The sequence below is a fragment of the Pollicipes pollicipes genome, unplaced genomic scaffold, assembly GCF_011947565.3.
Source record: "Pollicipes pollicipes isolate AB1234 unplaced genomic scaffold, Ppol_2.1 Scaffold_4002;HRSCAF=4701_pilon_pilon_pilon, whole genome shotgun sequence".
Taxonomy (NCBI): domain Eukaryota; kingdom Metazoa; phylum Arthropoda; class Thecostraca; order Pollicipedomorpha; family Pollicipedidae; genus Pollicipes; species Pollicipes pollicipes.
In genome coordinates this window covers 40,162,984-40,183,570 of record NW_023596420.1, presented here as the reverse complement: position 1 = coordinate 40,183,570, position 20,587 = coordinate 40,162,984, and the positions used below count along the sequence as shown (strand labels likewise).

Genomic DNA, 20,587 nt, shown 5'->3' with positions numbered 1-20,587 from the left:
TTTTTACGTTAACAGTACAAATTGTTGCCTAAAACTCCATATCTAACAATCCCTGGTTTTTGAACCACAGGGGCGCGGTATGCAGTTTATGACGGCCTGCTACGCAGCTCATAGAGACCTGATATGCCGCGTATTGACGCGTGATGTCACCCTCAGAGACCTGGGATGGCATCCACAGGGGCCTTGCATAACGCCCACGGAGGTCTGGTCTTCTGCTCAGAGTCCTAGTATGACTAATCATAAGCAGGTGCCGATCCCTGCAGCACACGTCTGCAGTGCCGCCTTGTAGCTGGTGTCACACTTGCCAGAAACAGGTGCCACAATCTTGGAACTTAGATTTAGAAGGTCCAAATGCTACCATATGCCCGCAATAGTTGAAATGAATCATTTGCGGTGTCGATAATTCTCATGTCGATATTTTCCGTTTCCATATTTTGCGGTCCAATTTTATGATTGGACATTTAGCGCGTCGGTACCTTGTAATGTAATTTTTCAGCTGCACCTATTTACGTTGAAAGTTTCCTTAAAATAATGCCAGACTTGCCACTTGACAACAAAACGTCATGAGAAGATGATTCAAGCAAAGCTCTCGTTCATCGGCAAATTTCCACACAAAAAAATACGCTAAAGAGGCACATGCACACTTCGAGAAAAATAAACATGACTGTTTCTACCATTTCATTAATATTGTAGCGTCACATCTATGAGGATTAGCAGGTTTCGATAAATATCAAGAACTCTCGCCAGTGGTCTTATGCAAGGTTTCCTGTCAACCTTCGACAAGCCATTGCTACTGGCGAGAACTTTGATTGAGAGCTAATTTACAAAAAGACAGGCGATGAGCTATTAAATAGTTAGATAATTTCTAAACTCAGGATAGTGTTCCCAATTACTCTAATTGCATCACTTAGATTGTAAAATTAGTTTACGGAACTTGCGGGCGGTACCAGTGGATGGAAATTTGTCGTTCCATTGTTGTTTTTAGCGGTATTCTATCTTCCGAAAGCAGAAAATGTATGTGCTTTGTAGAAGCACAAATTTGAATTTCTACTAGTGCCTCGCATTTTGCTTGCTTTGCTTGTTGCTTGTTGTATTATATAGTTGCTTTATGGTTTACGTTCAGAAATGTCAGGGACCGGTGGCGGACTGAAGGGGGCTAATTGGTCCCGTACCTTCCTAACCTACAAGGCGGTAGAAAGCAAAACTTCCTTGCCTTCTAGCGTGATTTCGTATACTTAGCACGGTATTCGAGAAAAAAAAAATCCCACTCGCTTAATGTGTTTTCATTTGGGAGCATGCAGCACACATATTTCACATGTATGTGCACGTTCACATATAGACCTTTTCGGAGTTTGCACACTTGACAACGTTGACACTATTTTCACCATGTGTTTTAGTACATCAGAGGCACGCTCAAAAAAGCTCACAAAATATGTTGCTTCATATCATGGCTGAGTGATGCAGCGCTGAGAAAGAAGCTATTTTGTTGAGCTCTTGGAATATATCGCCAATACGTTGTCCAAAGATATTACCATGCTTTATGCCTCTCGGCCAAAAGCGCATGGGGCTCAATGTTTCCGGACATCCATTTTAAGGCTTATCGTGGGATAATGATAATTGTGCTTCACAGCTGGCATTCAGATTTGTTCATCTGTCAGCCACATCAGCACCAACCATGACAGTCGTGCCATGGCTCTTACGGCGAGCTGGCGTTACAGTCTTTCGCCTACAGAGAGACTCTGGGGTCCACGACATTACGCCTACCGAGTGACGCTCGGCTCCACGGCATTAACGCCCGCCGAGTGACGCTGGGCTCCACGGCATTTACGCCCACCGAGTGACGCTGAGCTCCAAGGCATTTACGCCCACCGAGTGACGCTGGGCTCCACGACATTTACGCCCGCCGAGTGACGCTGGGCTCCACGGCATTTACGCCTACCGAGTGACGCTGGGCTCCACGGCATTTACGCCTACCGAGTGACGCTGAGCTCCACGACATTTACGCCCGCCGAGTGACGCTGAGCTCCACAACATTTACGCCCGCCGAGTGACGCTGGGCTCCACGACTCTTACGCAGTGGGGTGACCAATAGTTGCGCTTGAACGACCACGCATCCACCGCCCCACGCCGGAGCTGCCATCCTCAGTCGACTGCTATTGCTGGAGCTCTTTTCGCTCGGAAAAGTAGGAAAGGCTGACATAAAAATCGGTGCCGGGTCTCAACCACACTTGGGCTCACCAGCAGCGGCCACACGTGCTAAATGGGGTGACTCCCCATAGCGCCCTGCCGGCCGTACTTTATGCTCGATGTACGCCGCAGAATGGATATTGCTAAAGCATGCCGGCGTTGAAACGGTCCTGCGGTGCGACTTAGTGTATCGACGCGCCATGCGTCAGACATGAGCCAGTTGGGAGTCGAAGGGATATTTATAAAAGAAACTTTCTGCCAACATTATTCCCGAGACTCCGTTTGCAAGCTCTTAAGAATGTGAAGTGATTGACCTCGTTTAACGCTTCCTTGATAGCTTTTTGGAGCGCGTTCAGTGACCTACCATTCAGGTGAGCGCTATGGATCTAGGAGACTGTTTTAGTTTGCCATAACCATTCCGAAGCGCGACGGGGCATTATTTAGAAAACCGTCGGTTGGTGAATCTTGGTGGCTGGTTTTATCACTTTTCATTGTTTATTTTCTCCTAACTTAGTTTGCGAAACTACGCCCTTGCAACAGAATGCAATGGATTATTTTGTAGAGCATTGGACACAACATATATTCCTTTTAATGACATGCAGGGCGAGGTCTAGACAAAAAGTAGGTTAGGTGGCAAGCGCACAATCAAGCAAAAGCCTAACTCTCGGATCTCCCAAATGAACAAGATTATTGTGTGCACATCACTACTTCATAAGAGATATTCTTAAAGACGTGAAAATATGATGCTCAAACAAATCGCCGGCACTGCAGCTTTAATGACATGACGGTTTCCCATTGCAGAGCAATAAAAGAGCCTGAATGAGGACCGCAGACAAAAAGCAAGGTTTCTGACCTGATAGATCGGTCGGCGGTGTGGAAATGTCACCTAAAATTGACTTGTAAGCCACCGCACCCAGATTACATCCACCGGTGGACACAAACCAACAGTTATTTCCAGTCCCCCCCCCCCCCCCTCCAAGTTGCACATGACGGTGGGGGCGGGGCCTCTGTAGAGATAAGCGGCGGGCGCAGGGACCTGTGTGATTCTTACATTGCTTCTCCTCATACACCAGTACAGGGTTAACGTTAAACGTAACTCAGAATTGGGGAACATCTGCCCGCCTCCCTCTCCCGCCCCCCCCCCCCCCCGCCACCCTCTTCGGCCGCGCCTGGCTCACGGAAAAACGGTTTTAGAAGGATAGCTCGCCAGGAAAAATCGGTGTTAAAAGTTTTGATCGAGGTGATCAATAAAGAAGAAAAGGAAAAAATATAAATCAAATGGAAAACATACGGGTGATAGGCAGAAATTTGTCAACTGATTTATGAGAATAAATATCACATTTCTCCGGAGTCTTATTTCAATGGGGGGATAAAACGTCACTACTATCAGAAAACTGGAATGGAATGTATATAAGGACTCAATATCTGAGGCTCATAAGCGTAACATTCACAACTTAACGCTTGATGTACGTCAGCCGCTAAAGGATCCCTTCCTTTGACCGTTGCAGCAGCCAATCAGAGATTATGATAAATTCACGAGCTTCCGTGACCTCTGATCGAAATTGATTGGCTCATGCATGCGCTGAATAGGTCTGAAGTGTTAGCACAGTACTCAACGATGTATGTAAAGAAGGCGATGCAGCTGGGTGGCAGTTATCAAACACGTGTCGCCTCAAAAGCAGGCGGCTTATTGATCATTCAAAGAACACAAGTTGAATGAGCTCGTAGTCAGTATTTGACAACCCCTGCCTTGGAAAAGGAAAAGAGAAAATGTTCAAATCTTAACTTTAAAAATTTTATCTTGAAACGATCGGTGAATTTATTCGCCACTTCCTCAACAACGTTGCCTTCGGACCAATCGAAGTCCCAGCATATCTTAAAAGACACCAGTGAGACTTCCCCTGGGTCCAAAGACGCTCGTGGTGCCGCATCGGCGAGCTAACAGAGGCGGTTTGACGTCGCTCCGGGGCGGCCGTCGGTGCGGAAAACACGGGGGAAACATGCATCTCACCCCTGTAGACCCGAAAAAACGAAAAAAGCATGCATCTACGGCCCGTCTCACGACCGCGCTGTAGAGCTCACGCCGGTCGTGACCGTCTCGTGACCGGCCGTGACCGCCTCGTAACCGGGCGTGACCGTCTCGTGATCGGCAGTGACCACCTCGTGACCGGCCGTGACTGTCTCGAGGCCGGTAGTGACCGTCTCGTGACCGGCCGTGACCGCTCGTGACCAGCAGTGACCATCTTGTGACCGGCAGCGACCGTCTGGTGACCGGCCGTGACCGCTTGTGACCGGCCGTGACCGTCTCGTGACTGGCAGTGACCGTCTCGTGACCTGACGTGACCGTCTCGTGACCGGCAGTGACCGCCTCGTGACCGGGCGTGACCGTCTCGTGATCGAGTGACCATCTCGTGACCGGCCGTGACCACCTCGTGACCGACCGTGACCGCCTCGTGACCGGCGGTGACCGTCTCGTGACCGGAGGTGACCGTCTCGTGACCGCCCGGTGACCAGCCGTGACCGTCTCATGACCGCCTCGTGACCGCCTCGTGACTAGCCATGACCGTCTCGTGACCGGCACTGACCCTCTCGTGACCGGCCGTAACTGGCTCGTGACCAGCCTCAGCAGCAGCCGTCTGGAGATAAAGGTCCGCAGGCGTCGCTGGACGGGCCGAACGGCGCCCGAGGGCGGGCCGTATTGGGACGCCCTGGCGGGCCAGACGGCGGGACGCGGACGCGAGGCTGCCAGCTGCAGCCTCGCGGTGCTCGAGGCCGGGGAAGGGGAGGGGTGCTGGCGGCCCGGCAGATCACGTCCCCGGCAACGGTTAGACTGGGTGCTGGCGTTCGGCGTATACGCTGTAGTATTAAGATACGTTTCTCGAACTGGGAGGACGTCGCATCACCATGGTAAGTTAAACAATTTCGAAATGCAGCGTATTTTATTGGATGCTGGGACAATTGGAGCCCCGACGACAAGAGATGGACGGCATTTGGGAGCTTGATGTTCCTTGGAAATATGGATATCAACTTTAAAGATGTGAGGAAAGGAGCTGTTTTCCCTGACATTCGGGATATATAACCAAAAGTTCGGCGAAGCCTTCAAGACGGTCCGAGGCATGATGATGCCACGGACCGATGATGCCTCCAACCGCGCCGTTCTCAACCATCTCGTTCCCAAACTGAAAATATCTTAGATGGAAGTGTCGATTGAATGTTGAAGCATGCTGGCAACAACAAACATGTCCTTAAAAGTGGTACGGGATGGAGTCAGCGCTATCCTACATGCTTGGGCGCAATGATGCGCTGGGAAGGCTTGGCCGCTATCGATACTGGTGCCGGCTTTCAATATATCTAGCTCGTGAGTAAATATCTGCTGATATCGCGAAGTTTCAGCACTACCAGCTCAGGAACCGCCCGGGCACCACCGGCGCTAGATCAGTTCTGGTATCACATCAGTTCAGTTCTGAATTTGCTTACCGCGACAACTACCGTAACTCTAGCTGGCAGGCTAGTGGAGCAAATCTTAAGTGTCGTTTCGCGAACATCTAAGCTTCCACTAGAACCACATTTTCCTCCTTCGTCACGTCGCTGCACAGGTGAGGGCCCTGTCCCACCGCCATCGATCCCAGACTCATTCGGTTCAACTAATCCCGGCTTCTCTCCCCTCTCCCTCGGGGTTGTCGTCGAGATGTGCGCGAGCTGTAAGCGAGTGAAACGACGTCGCCTGATGGGGCGCACCCTTGGCTGGCTCGCACACGGCGAGACAATGCCGGAGAAAATCGTGCGTTGTGACACAACTTGGGGCAATGCCATCATTTTGTCTGGTTTATCCTACTCAGGAGAGGTCTGACCTTGCTTTTTTGGCACTTATGAAACAAAGCAATGGCTGTCTCTGTCACCAGTTGCTACGGATTAGCCTAGTTTACTTTCAGGCTGTTCATATCTTAATTGAGATGAAAACCAGCTGATCAAAGCAGCGGGAAGCTTCGCAACTTCGGCTTCCTTGACGGCCTGAGGACCGCATTATGGAAAGTTTCCAGTCCCTGGAGGTCCTGTCACAACTCACGCCGGCTAAAGCCTTGCGAGTCGAGTTACTGTCACTCCACGCCGGAGTTGCCAGCTAATTTGATTCCCAACTTCATCGGTAGTTCTACCGTTTTCAGATTACCACCGTTGAGGGTAGAGGGGCTGCACACGGGGCTCAGCCAACTATTGCTGGAGATTCTGATTAATTTCAAAATAATTTTTCGTGACGCAACCAGCTCTGTAAGACGCATAAGCCGACGAGCTCGTGACGCAAAAGACGCATCAATTTCTTATGAGCCTGTCAGGACCTCAGTCTTACACTCGCTGCACCTCGTAAGGCGTTCGATCTTCGTCGCCGAAATCGATAATGCTGAGCTCTTAATCATAGCAGATGCCATTTAAACCCCCCACCAGACCTAATTTCATGCAACAGGCACGCGGAGCACGCCACGCCGTAGTGACGTCACTCACCACCACTTGAAATCCGGAGACATTGTAGGAGCCCTTCTGCTGGCTATTCTGAGGCAGGAAGTGGTAGAACTCCTGCCGGTCCTTGTACCATTTGACGGCGTATATATCCTTGCCCTCGGGGTCATACTTACAGCGTAATGTCACTTCGCCTCCCCTCACCAACGAACGGGGAATCTGCATGTCAACGATACGTATGCACAGCACGCCTGAAACAAACACAAACCGCCTGTTGCTGCCTGTGACGACGTGCCGCAAACAGAAAGTGCAATCATCGACCATGAGCTCCCGCAAGGCCACCTTGTGTTCCCAGAGTCCAGCGGGAGTTCTTAGCATCAAATGATCACAAACCCTAAGGCAACAAGTGGCTGATTTTAGGCATTATGCTATGCTCCATGCATAGTCAACACGTCGACACTCATTTGGTGAACATTTGACTGCATTCATACATTGAAATGTCTTCCCGACACCGCACGTTACCCGGGGAGCATGAACCATAGTGCGACACTTGGGCTTCGAAGTCCGCCACTTCAGGGCTCCCGGCTTAAGGCTCTGATACTTGTCGGGATGTGGCGAAATTTGGCCGTAATTCTGCCGTCGACCTACCCGGAAGCAGACATGTGAGCAGCCAGCCAGTAGCGGTAGGCCACTGACGGTGGTACCAGTTCATCTGGGAATGAAGGCACCGCTTGAGTCAGAACCGGCGAGCGAGACCCATCACGCGCGAGTGCACAACTCAGCTGACATGCACATTGACCTCACTGAGAATGTTCTCAGTAAGTTCATTCAATCTTTTAATCAAATGAAAAAATTCCAGCTCCTGTTTACAAAGTGAGTTCCACGAAGGGCGAGTACGCAGTTTAAAGCCGCAGGCCCAGAAGTTGTGAATACGCTTCTCACACACTTCGTAACTTCCCTAAATACAACCTTGTTAACTTTCAAAAGCCAGTCCCGCCGGCCGTAAAAGCTGTGGACTGTGCTGACACATTCCAGTCGTCATGACCTGAGCGTTGCCTTCCGCATGTACCGCAGAGTATACACCACCACGCGTCGCGATGCCGACAACGTATCCCAGATAACTCCACCGACCTCCCTGTCTACTGACAGCGTCCCCACCCACGTCCCCTCTCGCCCCCCCCCCCCCTTTCCCGTCCTACCTCCGTCGGGTGGTCTGTCGCTGGTGCTGGGCAGCGGTCCGACCTCGCCTCGCCGCCCGGACCAGCCGTGCCCCGCTCGGCCACATCTCCGCCCCGACTGCGGCCGACGTGTCGCGACCGACGCGGGCCGGAGCGCGCCGACGGCCGGCGTCGACGCCGACGACTCGAGCTCGCCGGCCGCCGCGCGACGGGCACGGTTGGCGGAGCGGCGCGCCCGCGGCGCCACGTGTGCGACGTCGAGGGTTGAAGGCTGTGACTGACTCCCGCTGCAGGGCGCGGACTGGCGTCGGCGCGAGAGATGTAACGAGGGGTGGCAGTGACGGATTGCCGACCGTCAACTCGATCACGCATCCGCTGCTCCTGGGGAACGCCCCCGTCTGCAGTCATCCATCCCTGGCCATCACCTGCTGCGCACAGGACGTCCAGCAATCGGGCCGCACCAAAATCGCACCAACCCTTCACCAACGCCTGTCGTTTGACTGTACTCCTCCGCCAACCGTCTTGCACCCCAGGCTGCTTCGGCCCGCGGGGACGGAGCGGCCCGAGCCCGGCTATCCGCCGCCGACTGCTCTCCCGGGCCGGCCCATTGCGCGCAGACAAGGCACGACATAATTCCTGGGCCGGAGACGGGCAAGTCGAATTATGATGACGTCATTTGTCTGGAGCCGGCGTGCGCCGGGGACGGGCGCGGGCTTTGTGCTGACGCGCCCCCTCGTTTGTCAGCGTGAACTGCGTGAAACGCCCCGGGGCATGCTCTAATAACGGGATACGATGGACATCTCTCGACGGGCCGAAGTTGCGAGACGGCCATGTGTCCCCGCTGTTGCGCTGGACTGCGGCAGGCGGGCCATGGGAAGGACCGAGACCCTCCGCAGCAGGGATGCCGGCGAGAGAAAAGACGGCATGAAACCTTATGGCAATGCGCTGGGCCGTTTTTGGGTTAGTTGATGCCAGTTGCTTCGACATGTATCTTCGGCATTTCGCGGCGCTCTCTTCCCTTTCGCTATCTGTACACCGCTAACGCTTGCATATGATCTGGTCCATTTTGTCTCAATCCCCAATCTCTTCCCCGGCGCAGAATGTCCCAATGCAATGTTTCCAGACGATTTAACCATCTGGCCCCACCGATCTCACTTGATCGAGCATAACAGCATTCTTGTAGAACCCCACAGCCAGGACTCTCGTCGGTCATCGACCAATCGCTGCGGGAACGTGGCATTCCGGTTTTTGTTCTGTGCGCAGGCGCATTGCTGGTCGCAAGGGATAGTTACGCACACACAATTCACGTATGGCTGGGGGGCATGCATTCCTGGCCTCTACGTGTCTGGCTCAGAATCCTTTCAGGCACACTACACCTGAACTGTCGTCGGCTGAACCACCTGGCCCATTCTTAGACCCACTAATATCACATATCAGTTACGGAGCTGCCTACAATTCTCAATCGGCTACGGCTTTCTCGTTTTGGCTGACGGAAAGAGCAAGTGCAGCCGCTTGAAACAAAACCTTTTACAAGTGCCTTTGATGGCTTCCAGAATGGTAGATTTGTCATGGACTTCTGGCTCTCGCGTCGAACTGAGGGTGTAAGTAGCTTGGATGAGTTAGGAGTAAGTAGCTTGGCTCGTCTTAAGCTTGTTGTTATCCTAAGTTAGCACATTTTGGGATCAGAGTTCGCACACAGTGTAGTTTGCTGTGCAAACTATACCCCAAGTGAGTCAACTATGGATCGTGTTGACCCAGGCTGTGGACCAGCAAATCCTGAGCGACGTTTTGCGTCACCAAGGCCGCGACACGATCACGGAATAAGCTCCGCGGAGCTCGCCCACTCTGGGAAGCACGCATGCTGCTGCAGAATACAGATGCGGGTGGCAAATGCCACGTGCTGAGCATAAACTCAGGATGTTTACACGGAGCAGAAGAGAGGCTGGAATCCTACTGAATAAGCCAGCACACATCAGAATGGCTCAGCGAAGGCATCAGCACTACATGGCTTTGAAAGGCCACACTTTGTACTTACCACATGCTGTGTTCCTCGTCACCCAGTTGCCGTGAGCTCGTCCAAATTTAGACGCTTTGCAGACAGCACGAACAAATAAAGCCTTCGTCAGCATGAGCATGCCCGATGGGGTTCAGTGGGCCGGTGGGGCCCAGCGGGCCGATGGGGTCCAGCGGGCCGATGGGGTCCAGCGGGCCGATGGGGTCCAGCGGGCCGATGGGGTCCAGCGGGCCGGGGGGGTCCAGCGGGCCGATGGGTCCAGCGGGCCGGTGGGGTCCAGCGGGCCGATGGGGTCCAGCGGGCCGATGGGGTCCAGCGGCCGATGGGGTCCAGCGGGCGGATTTTATCGGGAATAACACCCTAGAAATTTGACGTCGTAGGCATTACAACAGTCAGTGTAGCAGCATTTCGAGGACACCGTATCTATGTGGAAACCAGCTTGGAAAATGTGTGGCGAGGTCAGCTCGGGAAACAGGCGTCAGCCAGTAAAAGCGCACGTGAACCATCGCGCGCACGCATGTGTGTGTGTGTGTGCGTGCGTGTGTGCGTGCGTGCGTGTGTGCGTGTGCGTGTGTGTGTGTGTGCGTGTGTGTGCATGTGTGTGGGTGTGGGTGTGGGTGTTTGCGTGCGTGCGCACGCGTAGAGTGGGAAGGGGGCATGGCAACGTTTGCGTCGGAACCCGCGCAAGGCCTGGGTACTTTAAAGGTAATTGGTGTCCCCTTCGAAACCTGGACCAGGTGAGCTGAAGAGACCAGGTTTGATGTGCCTGTGTGACATAAGTGTCCTTCGAATTGCATTGGCATATATATATATATATATATATATATATATATATATATATATATATATATATATATATATACAGCGTATACCTAGTGTGAGCATGATATGTCGGCGCCGAATAGTAATCAGAAAAAGTTTACTGCTGTTGGTCAAGATGGCCGCCGGCCTCGCTGCAATAAAAGACCAATTTCCGGTCCAGCGTCTCACCGACGAAAATGACACATCGCGTGTGTGACAACACCAATAAACTGGCACCACCACGTTATGTCCCTGTACGAGCCACAAAAACCGCGCCGGGCTTACACAAAGCGAGCGTATGTGAGCGCGACTTTCCCCAGCTTGAGCTTGAAAAGAGAACGCTGCGTTGGGCAGCAGCGCTCTCTGTGTTTTTATGCATTACGTTTTCTTCGTATTCCATATCCCGCTTCCTCGCGGCTTTGTGAAAATTTTGCAAATGTATCCTCTTTTTCTGTCTGAAAGCAAGCGCTTACGTATATATTACTGCAGGACATGTAACGTTTTTCAAGATGCATACGTTTTTCACCGAATGGGCCTGTGGTGCCATGGAATTCCATGCTCTTATCAGGAGCTGTCAAGCGGCTTGCTGCCAAAACAGAAATGCAACCCAAGATTGACGGTTACGAGAGACGATTTTCCAATTCTGATGACAAAACTTGCATGGAGGTGACCTGCACACATGGCCAGCAAAACGCTCAGCGAAAAGTCGAGCGTGATCAACCGTGCATAGCAAATAACCAGCTCGAAGAGTTTTTAGCCTCAAAGCAATATGCACCCAGCTTGTGTAGAGTTGACACAACTTCAAAACAGTGTAAAACAATTTTGTCAAAGGTCAGGGTTGCTGCCCGACTGGCCGTGTCACTACTGTAGCGGATGGGCTGAACCACTTGTAGTACCTCAACTCGCTGACAGGTGGCTTGTTAACTGATGCGTGTGTACCAACTAAGCCGAATATCGTGATGTACGCATGCTCTAGTCCTTGCTCATAGTATTCTTGTATATTTTCCGGTTGCTATATATTTTGACTGGCATTCGCATTCCTGGCTGTGTCGCTTTTCTGAAGTTATTCAGTTCTCAGCCTTATTTCTGTTATAACTACTAGCACCCCCAAAATTCCTGCGTCATGTGTTACAAAACGTGGTACGTGTTAAAGGCATAACAACAAGCGAAAATGTGTACAACAAAATGCAGCTGATCGAAAACCAACTGCTGCGTGGTGATTCTTCAAGTTGTGGTGTCGTGCTCCAGACACGAACAAATCGATGGTTGTATGTTTTTCCACCGTCAACGCAATCTGAGCACTGAGGAGGTGGAATGCAAGTGATGTTTTATGACGTCATACATCTCAGAGCTACAAATTAGGCGACGCGAATAATCTGCACAAATTACGGTGTGCCTGGCCCATAAACGAGAAAATTTAAAGCCTTAAAATGGCATAACTGTGAACTGCAAGCAGGTATCTCGAAGATGGCTATCACAGTCCCAAACTCCATGCAAAGGTGAAACAGCACTTAACAAGTATTCTGAGCATGGCCACTCCCATTTTCGGAAAAGCTCCTACGCCTTCGTGTAATAGATATAAAAGGTAGGTATGTCAGTTGGTATGTAGATTGTCTTGTCTGTCTAAAATAATTTATGTCCATTGCTTACAAGCAAAGTTATCGTTTTTGATCGCAAAGCCGTTGTTCTTTATTTATCATAATGTGTGCGTTAGCGGCTGGGACATCAGCTACGTGTAGTGGCATCCGTATTTTGATGCATCTGATCATCATTCGAAATGACACGTTCAGGTCAGGTTACCCCAAGGCTCCAGTTTGGCCATATAATCCGGACTCGTTTCTCAATCGCAGAGACGTGGTTACATCTATGTTGAAAAGCCCTAACGTTTATCTACACGTCAGACCAGCTGAGCTGCAAGTCACGACGGACTGTTTTCTACCGTTTGCGGTGGCATACTGCGGGAGTGGCGTCTTCTAAACAGATCCACCGAAAGGAGCCAATGAACATAAAACGGACGAACAGAAAACCGAAAACTTGGGCCGAAAAATGAAAGGTGAGACGCCCGGTGCCGAGCTTGCGGCATGTTGAGCTTTTGTCGCAAAACTCTGCCGTCGTTATGAGTTGCACGATGCACGTTATGGAGTTGCACGATCGTATGATGGGGCCTGCGCTCATGTAACAAACACTGTTTAGCGCGTGGGCACCAACGGAGGCGTAGCCAGAATTATTTTAAGGGTGGGTGTGGGGAGGGGGAAGGGCGGGAAAGTGAAGCTTGGTGAGACTTTACCGAGCCGTTTTTATTTTAGTTCCGGTCAGGAGTCATTTATTGCACAAATAGAAAGTGCGACCTTGGGCGCTGATCGCAGGAACACTGTCCTTCAAAGAGCACCTTTTCAAATAAACTCGTAGATGAAACAGTAAAATAGCCAAATTGCTCATTAAAAAACAGGAGAATTGAGACATAAATGCATTGATATTTTGTCAGCATGTCTTTATCAAAAAGACTAGCAGAAGTAAAAACATGTTTATAAACTCCTCGCTAGGTGGCTGACACGGTCACTTGGTATGGCTATCGGACACAATAACGGAAGGCCAAAGACCGAATCAAGAATCCTCCAACATCAAGCATTGAAACTGGATGTTCGATACGGATTTGTTTTGACAGCAGTTGATATCAGGTTATGAAATAACAAAGCTGAACAAAACAGGATATTGCGCTGGCCAATATAAAATCAAGACTTCAAATGTTCCAGTAGGAGGTAAATATTAACCGGAAAAGTGCAGGAGGAATAACACATGGAAAAGTAAGGGGCCACAAGCTGACGGTGAGAAATTAAGCTGACACTTGGAGGGGCACGCGGCGACCTGCAGTCATGATGCAGCATGGTGGCATCCCTTGTGGAAAGTTCTCCCCATCACACGCAAATCCCCGATGTTAAATCCGTGTGGCAGAGATAACCCGCGATGCATTTGTCATCTTTACCTATTTTAACTTTGACTAGTGAGGGATAGCTACACCGCTCCGGCGTTTTTGCTCACAACCCTTGGTTTTTCACCGCATCGTGCTAAAATTTCTCTAAGCTCAGTTTCAGCCAATTCTTCATCTAGCCTGAAAGCACCAGCGTCCCACTTTGTGAGTCAACTGGACCATATGGCGTGCGTCTGAAAAGCCTACGGTGAAAACTGAAGGATTGGCGCGGCAGGGTCCGATGCTTTCTTGGCACGTGCGACTTTCCTTCCCCAGCCGTTGTAAAGGCTTGCGGTGGTGTAAGACCGGTTGGCGAACAACCTTTTCGTTAAAAACTATATTAACACATTCACACCTCCCACCCTTGCCACGGTCACCTAATGTCAAAATAACAAGATGTGTTGTAACGAGAATTGCTACGATTACGTCGGTACCCAGACATTTTGCGGCGAACTGAGCGGTTGTACTGTGCCTCTCAAGGTCTTGGTTCATTGCTAAATTCGGAGTTATTTACGTCGCGTGTTCAGCACTCTTTAAAAGTCATAGTGCAAAATAGTTCACTCTGTCGTCAAAATGTCCAATAATCTGGGAAAACCATATCCGTGATGGCACATTTTGCGCCATTTTGTTTTTGTTTGTTTGTTTTTGTCGTATGTAACGGGAGTAAGTAGAGGCTCACCTAAGCTCAAAGCATTAAAGACCATTGATCATCTTAAATGGCCGCACAATGTCCCCTGCTGGTGAGCGCTGGCATATATTTAGCTGAATAAGCCTCGCCCGCTTTTTCTTATCTTTCTTGCATCCCAGTAGCATGGTTTCGGCGCCGGTTCGCAAGAGGGATTTGGGTTGCTTTAAGCACTTGCTAGTTGCCCAGAACTGGATGACCTGCGGCCGGTATCAGCAGCCGCATTTAAGTTCAGGTGACGTCAGAGGGTGGGGCGGACGGTGATGAGCATTGCGGTTGTTCAACTTTCACCGCAAAGGTCTGCCGTTGATCTTGAATATAACGATCGGATAACGATAACAGGGATCGCACAACACGCGCGCGATGCTTAGCATTGACTTATTGCAGAAATCCACCAAATAGAAAGGTTTGGACTTAATTTTTAAGCAACAAAACAGCAAGGTACAGGGCACATTTCAATATTGATAGGCGAAACGATCCAAATTAAGCTTATGGATGGCATACGGTGTGGTTGTATTCTTCTTCTGGTACACTGGTTCTGTCTTGTCCTGGCCTGCATCGCGGACCATTTTCCCCCAACATCTTTGTAATATATCGAACGGTGATATTGTGCTATGGTTGTGGAACCAAAAAAGGCTAAGAGCGCTCTATCACAAGTTTTATGTTACTTTCCTCTTACGTGCCTTGCTGTTCAGAGGTGGCTTCTTGGACATAGGAAAACCGACGAAAATCTCAGAACCGTCAGCGCACCGCATTGGGATACCGAAAACAGTGATGTGCTAAATGATGCTCATCTTTGCAGATGAAGTTCGTGGGCGATGACAAAAACCCGGTCCGCTGCGAGACAGAAGAAGACGGTATAGCTCAATTACAGCATAATAGCCCATCAACATCTTGTTTGCGCAAGTTTCATGGCACCATTGGTACGACCTCCATTAAAGCGCGCTTTGAAATGGTTTGGAAATTCTTTTTAGGCGGGTGCGGTGTTAAGTCGCTTCTTACATGGAAGACAAAATGTTAGAACGTTAAAAATGCCAATGTTCCCGCTTACTTCACCCCCCCCCCCCCACCCCCCACACACACACACTTTGGATCCTTAGCAGCGGCAGACCCTTGAACTTTGGATTTTTCCCATGACAAGACCGGATTCGATTATGCTGCGTCTTCGGTGTTTCCGTGCAACACAATGATAAAAGAATGTCCAAAAACCGGGGAAGGGAGATGAAATAGACTTTAGCTTGTCTTTTTTCACATGAAACGTTTCAATGCATAAATGGACTAACATAAATGAACTCAGGAACCGTGTTAAACGAAAGCCCCAATGTGAACACCCTAAGATTGTCTTTAAAAAAACAGAAATACGCTAATTTTGCTCGATTTTAGCCATCTCGGGGCCTACGGCCCGATTTACCGCCCGTGCCCGTCCCTGTGTTACAGGGCGTTCTGACTCCAACGTCTGATGACATTAGTCGTTCTGAACAGAAATTACAACAGACATTAGAACAGAATTGTTAGGTGCTATTGGATGCTTAAAGCATTAGTTCTTACCTCGCATTGAGTGTTATGACACATCAGACGCTGTGATCACAAATAAGGTAGCAGGTGTAATATCACCAAGCAATTTCGCATCTTCAGATGCCTGGCCCGGATCCTTCATTTTTGTTACCAACAATCACAACGCCTCGGAGCTATTACAGACCTTTAGCATGACTCTTTAAAATTTCCTTCGTAATGCTTCAAAATACCTTAAAGCAAGTCGCTCGATCAGGCGGTGTATTTCTGAAGAAAACAATGTGGCCATTGTGTCACATCCACATTTCATTAACCTGGGAAATGCAAAATTTCCAATCACGAGACATTGAAAAAACGGGTCGGAAAGGATCTCGGAGATCGAGATCTCGGTGAGATCTGGGCAACCAGGCGTCGCAGCGAGATAAAACTAACCAAGAGTGTCGAAGGAGCAAACTGACAATGCAGAGCCAGTCAATATTCCAGATAAGGATGTCTGGTGCGCTGCCGGATGCGTCTTGAAACGTCCAGAGCTCATAATGTCAAAGGGTCAAAATGTCCAAAATCGCAGCATCCAGCTTTCACAACATCCAGAAATCGGCCAGTGAGGAGAATCAGAAGACCCAAACGCGCAGCATCCAAGACCGCAGCATCCAAAGTTCATAGCACCCAGCGTTCATGTAGTCCAGCGTGCGTGAGACTCAGGGGCTGGGATGCTGACCACTTCCTTGTAACCCTCAACCTATTGATTTGGATATTGTCCAATGAAGGGCTACCGTAGCTGAATTCGCTTGTCTATGCCGACTAGTGACGTCATGGGGTGCGGTGCTGCCCAGTTAAACCACTATGCATGGACATGGACAACGTTTTGTTTAAACACGCGATTTTTGCCGCGTCAGCACGCCCTTGGAAGCAGGCGTGTTAAAGAATCCAGTACTTTGATCACTGGCTCGTGGTATCAAAGATAGCTGGTTACTCAGCAGTAAGTGCGCGGTGGTCGTGGAAGACACTTGTCGGGGTACCTGCTGTTTGGTATTGCGGGTTGTGCATAAAATTATCCGCGTTACTTGGCTCCTGGTTGCATGTAAATAGGAATTAAACAAGCAAACGTATATTGCGAATGTATTTAACTCCCTGTCAGCCGTTATGCAAAGCGCTACGCACTGAGTACTACGCACCCTTAAACATTACGAGCATCTGATTCACCATTTGAACAGGGGAGCCGAGCGAATATTACTGGGCTGGTTTTCGGTCTTGCTGGATGAATTGGGAAAATCGTTAGCTTACGTTCACCATTCACTTCATCCATCTTGACATCTTCCTTCTTTATACGTTTCAGAACTTCCTTCTTATAGAATCTGTGGGTCCAGCACCGCCAGCCTGGAGTTTATGGAGACGGGCGCAGGGCGCGCCGCAGAGGGGCGATGATGGCAGAGTGGTTAGTGGTTAGGGTGCTCAGCTCTGGACTTCTCGATCCTGGGATGGGGTCCCGGCCACGCCACCACCACATCCCACATACCAAATGCCTGATAAGTTACGTAATAGAGGCACTACGCCTCGAAATGGCCCAGACAGCCGGTGACACGTAAAGCCCCAGTCAGTATCACAGCCCGTCCGACACACAAACCGCCGCCCGTCAAATGTGTAGACCACGCTTTCGCTCAATCGGTGCATATATGTGGGATAAATTACCTACAATCGCTTGGACGCGGAGCTCGGACACACAGGTGAGCCCAGAAGCTGCCGAGCTCGACGGTCCGGCCGGCAACCGCTCCCGCGGCGGGCGGCGGGCAATGACCATAAAAATGGCCATACTGAATGAGAAAAGCAAAACAATATTGCCGAGTAGAAGTTCAGATAACATCGTAACAGTGTATGGCAGCCAACAAAGCCTCATTTGATAAACTGATGGACCGTTCTGGCCGCTTAGCCAGGACTTCCTGGCCGCAAGGAGTACGCTGGTATTTAAGAACCCTTACAGCTACTTAGATCTTTGTGACCCTTCAAACTATGGACGGCAAGGGAAACTGGAAACTACTCGGATACTATTTGTTCGCTCAGCGTTCGCATTCGCCGCTCAGATACCTCCAGTGGCGCACAAAGGAGATGTACAGGAACACGTGCTCCGCCCCGCCTTAAGGCTCTGGGGTCAGACAATCGAAGACTCGATTTGTGACTTCGAAGGGCCCCAAGGGCTGGGCGGAGATTGTACTAGGGATCCCGGCCTGCGACCCGGGCCCTCAAGGCCTGTCAGGAGGCCCTTGGCGCCGATCGCGGACCCCCGGAGTCGATGGGGGCCTCTACGTCGATCAGGCATCACCAGAACCAAACAGTCGACTCCGTGCCGGTTTGGGCCTGAGGACCCATTTCCCAGGCAGGAACAAGACCGGGCCCGTGACTTACATTGGCTGGGGCCCCTGAAACAATGAAGCGCACTTTGTTGGAGGGTGCCAGTGCACTTATCAGTGGGTTCTGTATTGGCAAGGGCGGAGAGCACCGGAACATTGAGTATTTTGGATCTCGCGGATGAACGCTGCTGCGTGTTGATGAATGAGTATATGCAATGCGCAAAACCTTACGTCTATGTTGCCGTATGTGTGTAGTATGTTTGCGCCAAGCTGGTATAACCAAAACTGATGTATGTGGGCATAAGATCCAGATAAGAACATGCACGAGATAATTTCAATTTTCCAAGCCTAATATGACACTACTGAAGGCATCAAATTAAGCACTACTGAAATGTTTGGCACACAGCAGAAAATAGACTGAATTGATTCGGTTTACCTTCGCTATATTTTCGAACAGCAAAAATCAATAAAGATCTTACAGGATACACTCAGTTCTTGGATTGTGCGACATTGATTTTTCATAGCATGCCATATTATTGAGGAAAGCTGCATTTGCCCGACTGTCTAGGCGAAAAGAGACCGTATTTAGTAGAAAGTCTAGTCCCCTGCGTGTATGTCACTGTTTCCCAGGTTCACGTAACCTGCGAATTCAGAAACCGTGCTATGACATCGAATTTGTCTTATAAAACCGCTATTCCAGAACAAGCGCAATGAATGATAAGACATGGAGAAACGCAACTAATACCAGGCCATGCAATATAGTTATCCAAGTCTTCTTTGCATTATGAGCCGTGGTGTCATCTAAGACGAAAAGCGAGAAAAACAGAAAACCGTTATCAGATTTACCGAAAAAAACATCCAAAAAGATCAACAATGTTGAATCCGCTGTGACCTTTAACAGAACATGTATGGAGAATAATTTGTTTCATAGATTTATGAATATATATATATATATATATATATATATATATATATATATATATGTACGTATAGTTCAGTGCACTTTGATAATCAATGGGCATGCAGCTAAGTCATGCATCAGATTTCGCGCCAAGCAGTGGTCCATAACCAGCTTAAGACGAAGGGTCAATGTGGCTCATGTCGATTAGACTTGTCATAGCAAATTAGCTTTAAGGCGTGTTCACGTTCACTAACGACAGCCTCGTGGCATGGCAATGCGAGCACACCTTCAAAAATAATTACATCTTGAAAACATTGTCACACCTAATGCTTCCATGCACTGCACATACATTCATGATTGATAGCGACATGTCGTCTGGATGCACGTTTTGGGTGAAGATGAGAGCAAATCGTGCAATGTTTTGGGTGAAGATGAGAGCAAATCGTGCAATGTTTTGGGTGAAGATGAGAGCATATCGTGCAATGTTTTGGGTGAAGATGAGAGCATATCGTGCAATGTTTTGGGTGAAGATGAGAGCATATCGTGCAATGTTTTGGGTGAAGATGAGAGCATATCGTGCAAGGTTTTGTTTCTTGTGAAGACTTTCAAGCTTCCAGAATATCTGGTTGAGTTGTGACCGCAGTGATACAACGGGAGAGCTTTGGCGCCCGCGGACTGGAGCACAAAAGTGTGGATTCATGTAATGCTATGCTCAGGAAATATATGGTTGATGGTAATATCCCTTCTGCATGTGTGATACAATATGTGTAAGTACCTATGTGTGTCATTGGGGCTTTCCGACGCACTCAGCTGCTGAGGATATATGCGCCGCCTGCCTCTCACCCTGGCAGGAAGGGCGGGCACCGCGGGGAATCGAACCCCGTACCTCTGGTTTCCCATACGCGCAGTGGTTAACGCGGACAACTCGGACTGTAAGAGGGAGAGGGGGTTGGTGCGACTCTCCCTGTGGCGTTACCAAACTAATAAAGATAGAGCTTTGCCAAGACGCCAGTATATTGTTCTGAACACGAACCCACGATTGGTGCTAGTTTCTACGTTGGTGGTACGTCAAAGGTCGAATGTTCCAGAAACCGCACTCTTTAGTTTTACTTTATGTCTACGAGACCATGTCTTGTAGCGACACGACATTTAAGCTGGCGTGTGTCTTGTTCAATTCTGAGTATATATTTTGTGTGAGTATATACGTTGTGCAATACGATTTTGTTGCCACCCGCCTCCCGAGTCATCCGTAGATCGCCGTCGAGTGCTCATCACAAGCTGCCGCTGCTCCGACACCAGAAAATCTAGGAACACGTTTGGTGCCAAGACACGTGCCACAATCGCTGCCTATAATGACGGGGGTTAAATGTCATGTTATTGCTGCGTTGAGCATCGGTAATATTTTTTTTTGTGAAGCGGTAATCCTCGTTTTGGTAATAACTGAACCCATGGCCGGTAATGCAGGCGAAACAATATTTTTTTGCTTGCATATTTGCTTCCTCCTGGTTTAACCTCACGCGGAGTCTGTCTTCAAAGACCAACTC

At 49.7% G+C, this 20,587-nt stretch overlaps 1 protein-coding gene across 1 annotated transcript in view; it reads right to left on the bottom strand.

The window, feature by feature from the left end:
• Positions 1-20,587, bottom strand: part of LOC119094492 (uncharacterized) — a 62,781-nt gene that overhangs the window by 7,937 nt on the left and 34,257 nt on the right. The window contains exons 2-4 of the mRNA XM_037217549.1: positions 7,839-7,935; positions 7,288-7,351; positions 6,685-6,890 (exon numbers count right to left, since the gene is read on the bottom strand). Of these exons, the coding sequence (XP_037073444.1) occupies positions 6,685-6,890; positions 7,288-7,351; positions 7,839-7,935 (367 nt within the window). The remainder of the gene's footprint in view (positions 1-6,684; positions 6,891-7,287; positions 7,352-7,838; positions 7,936-20,587) is intronic.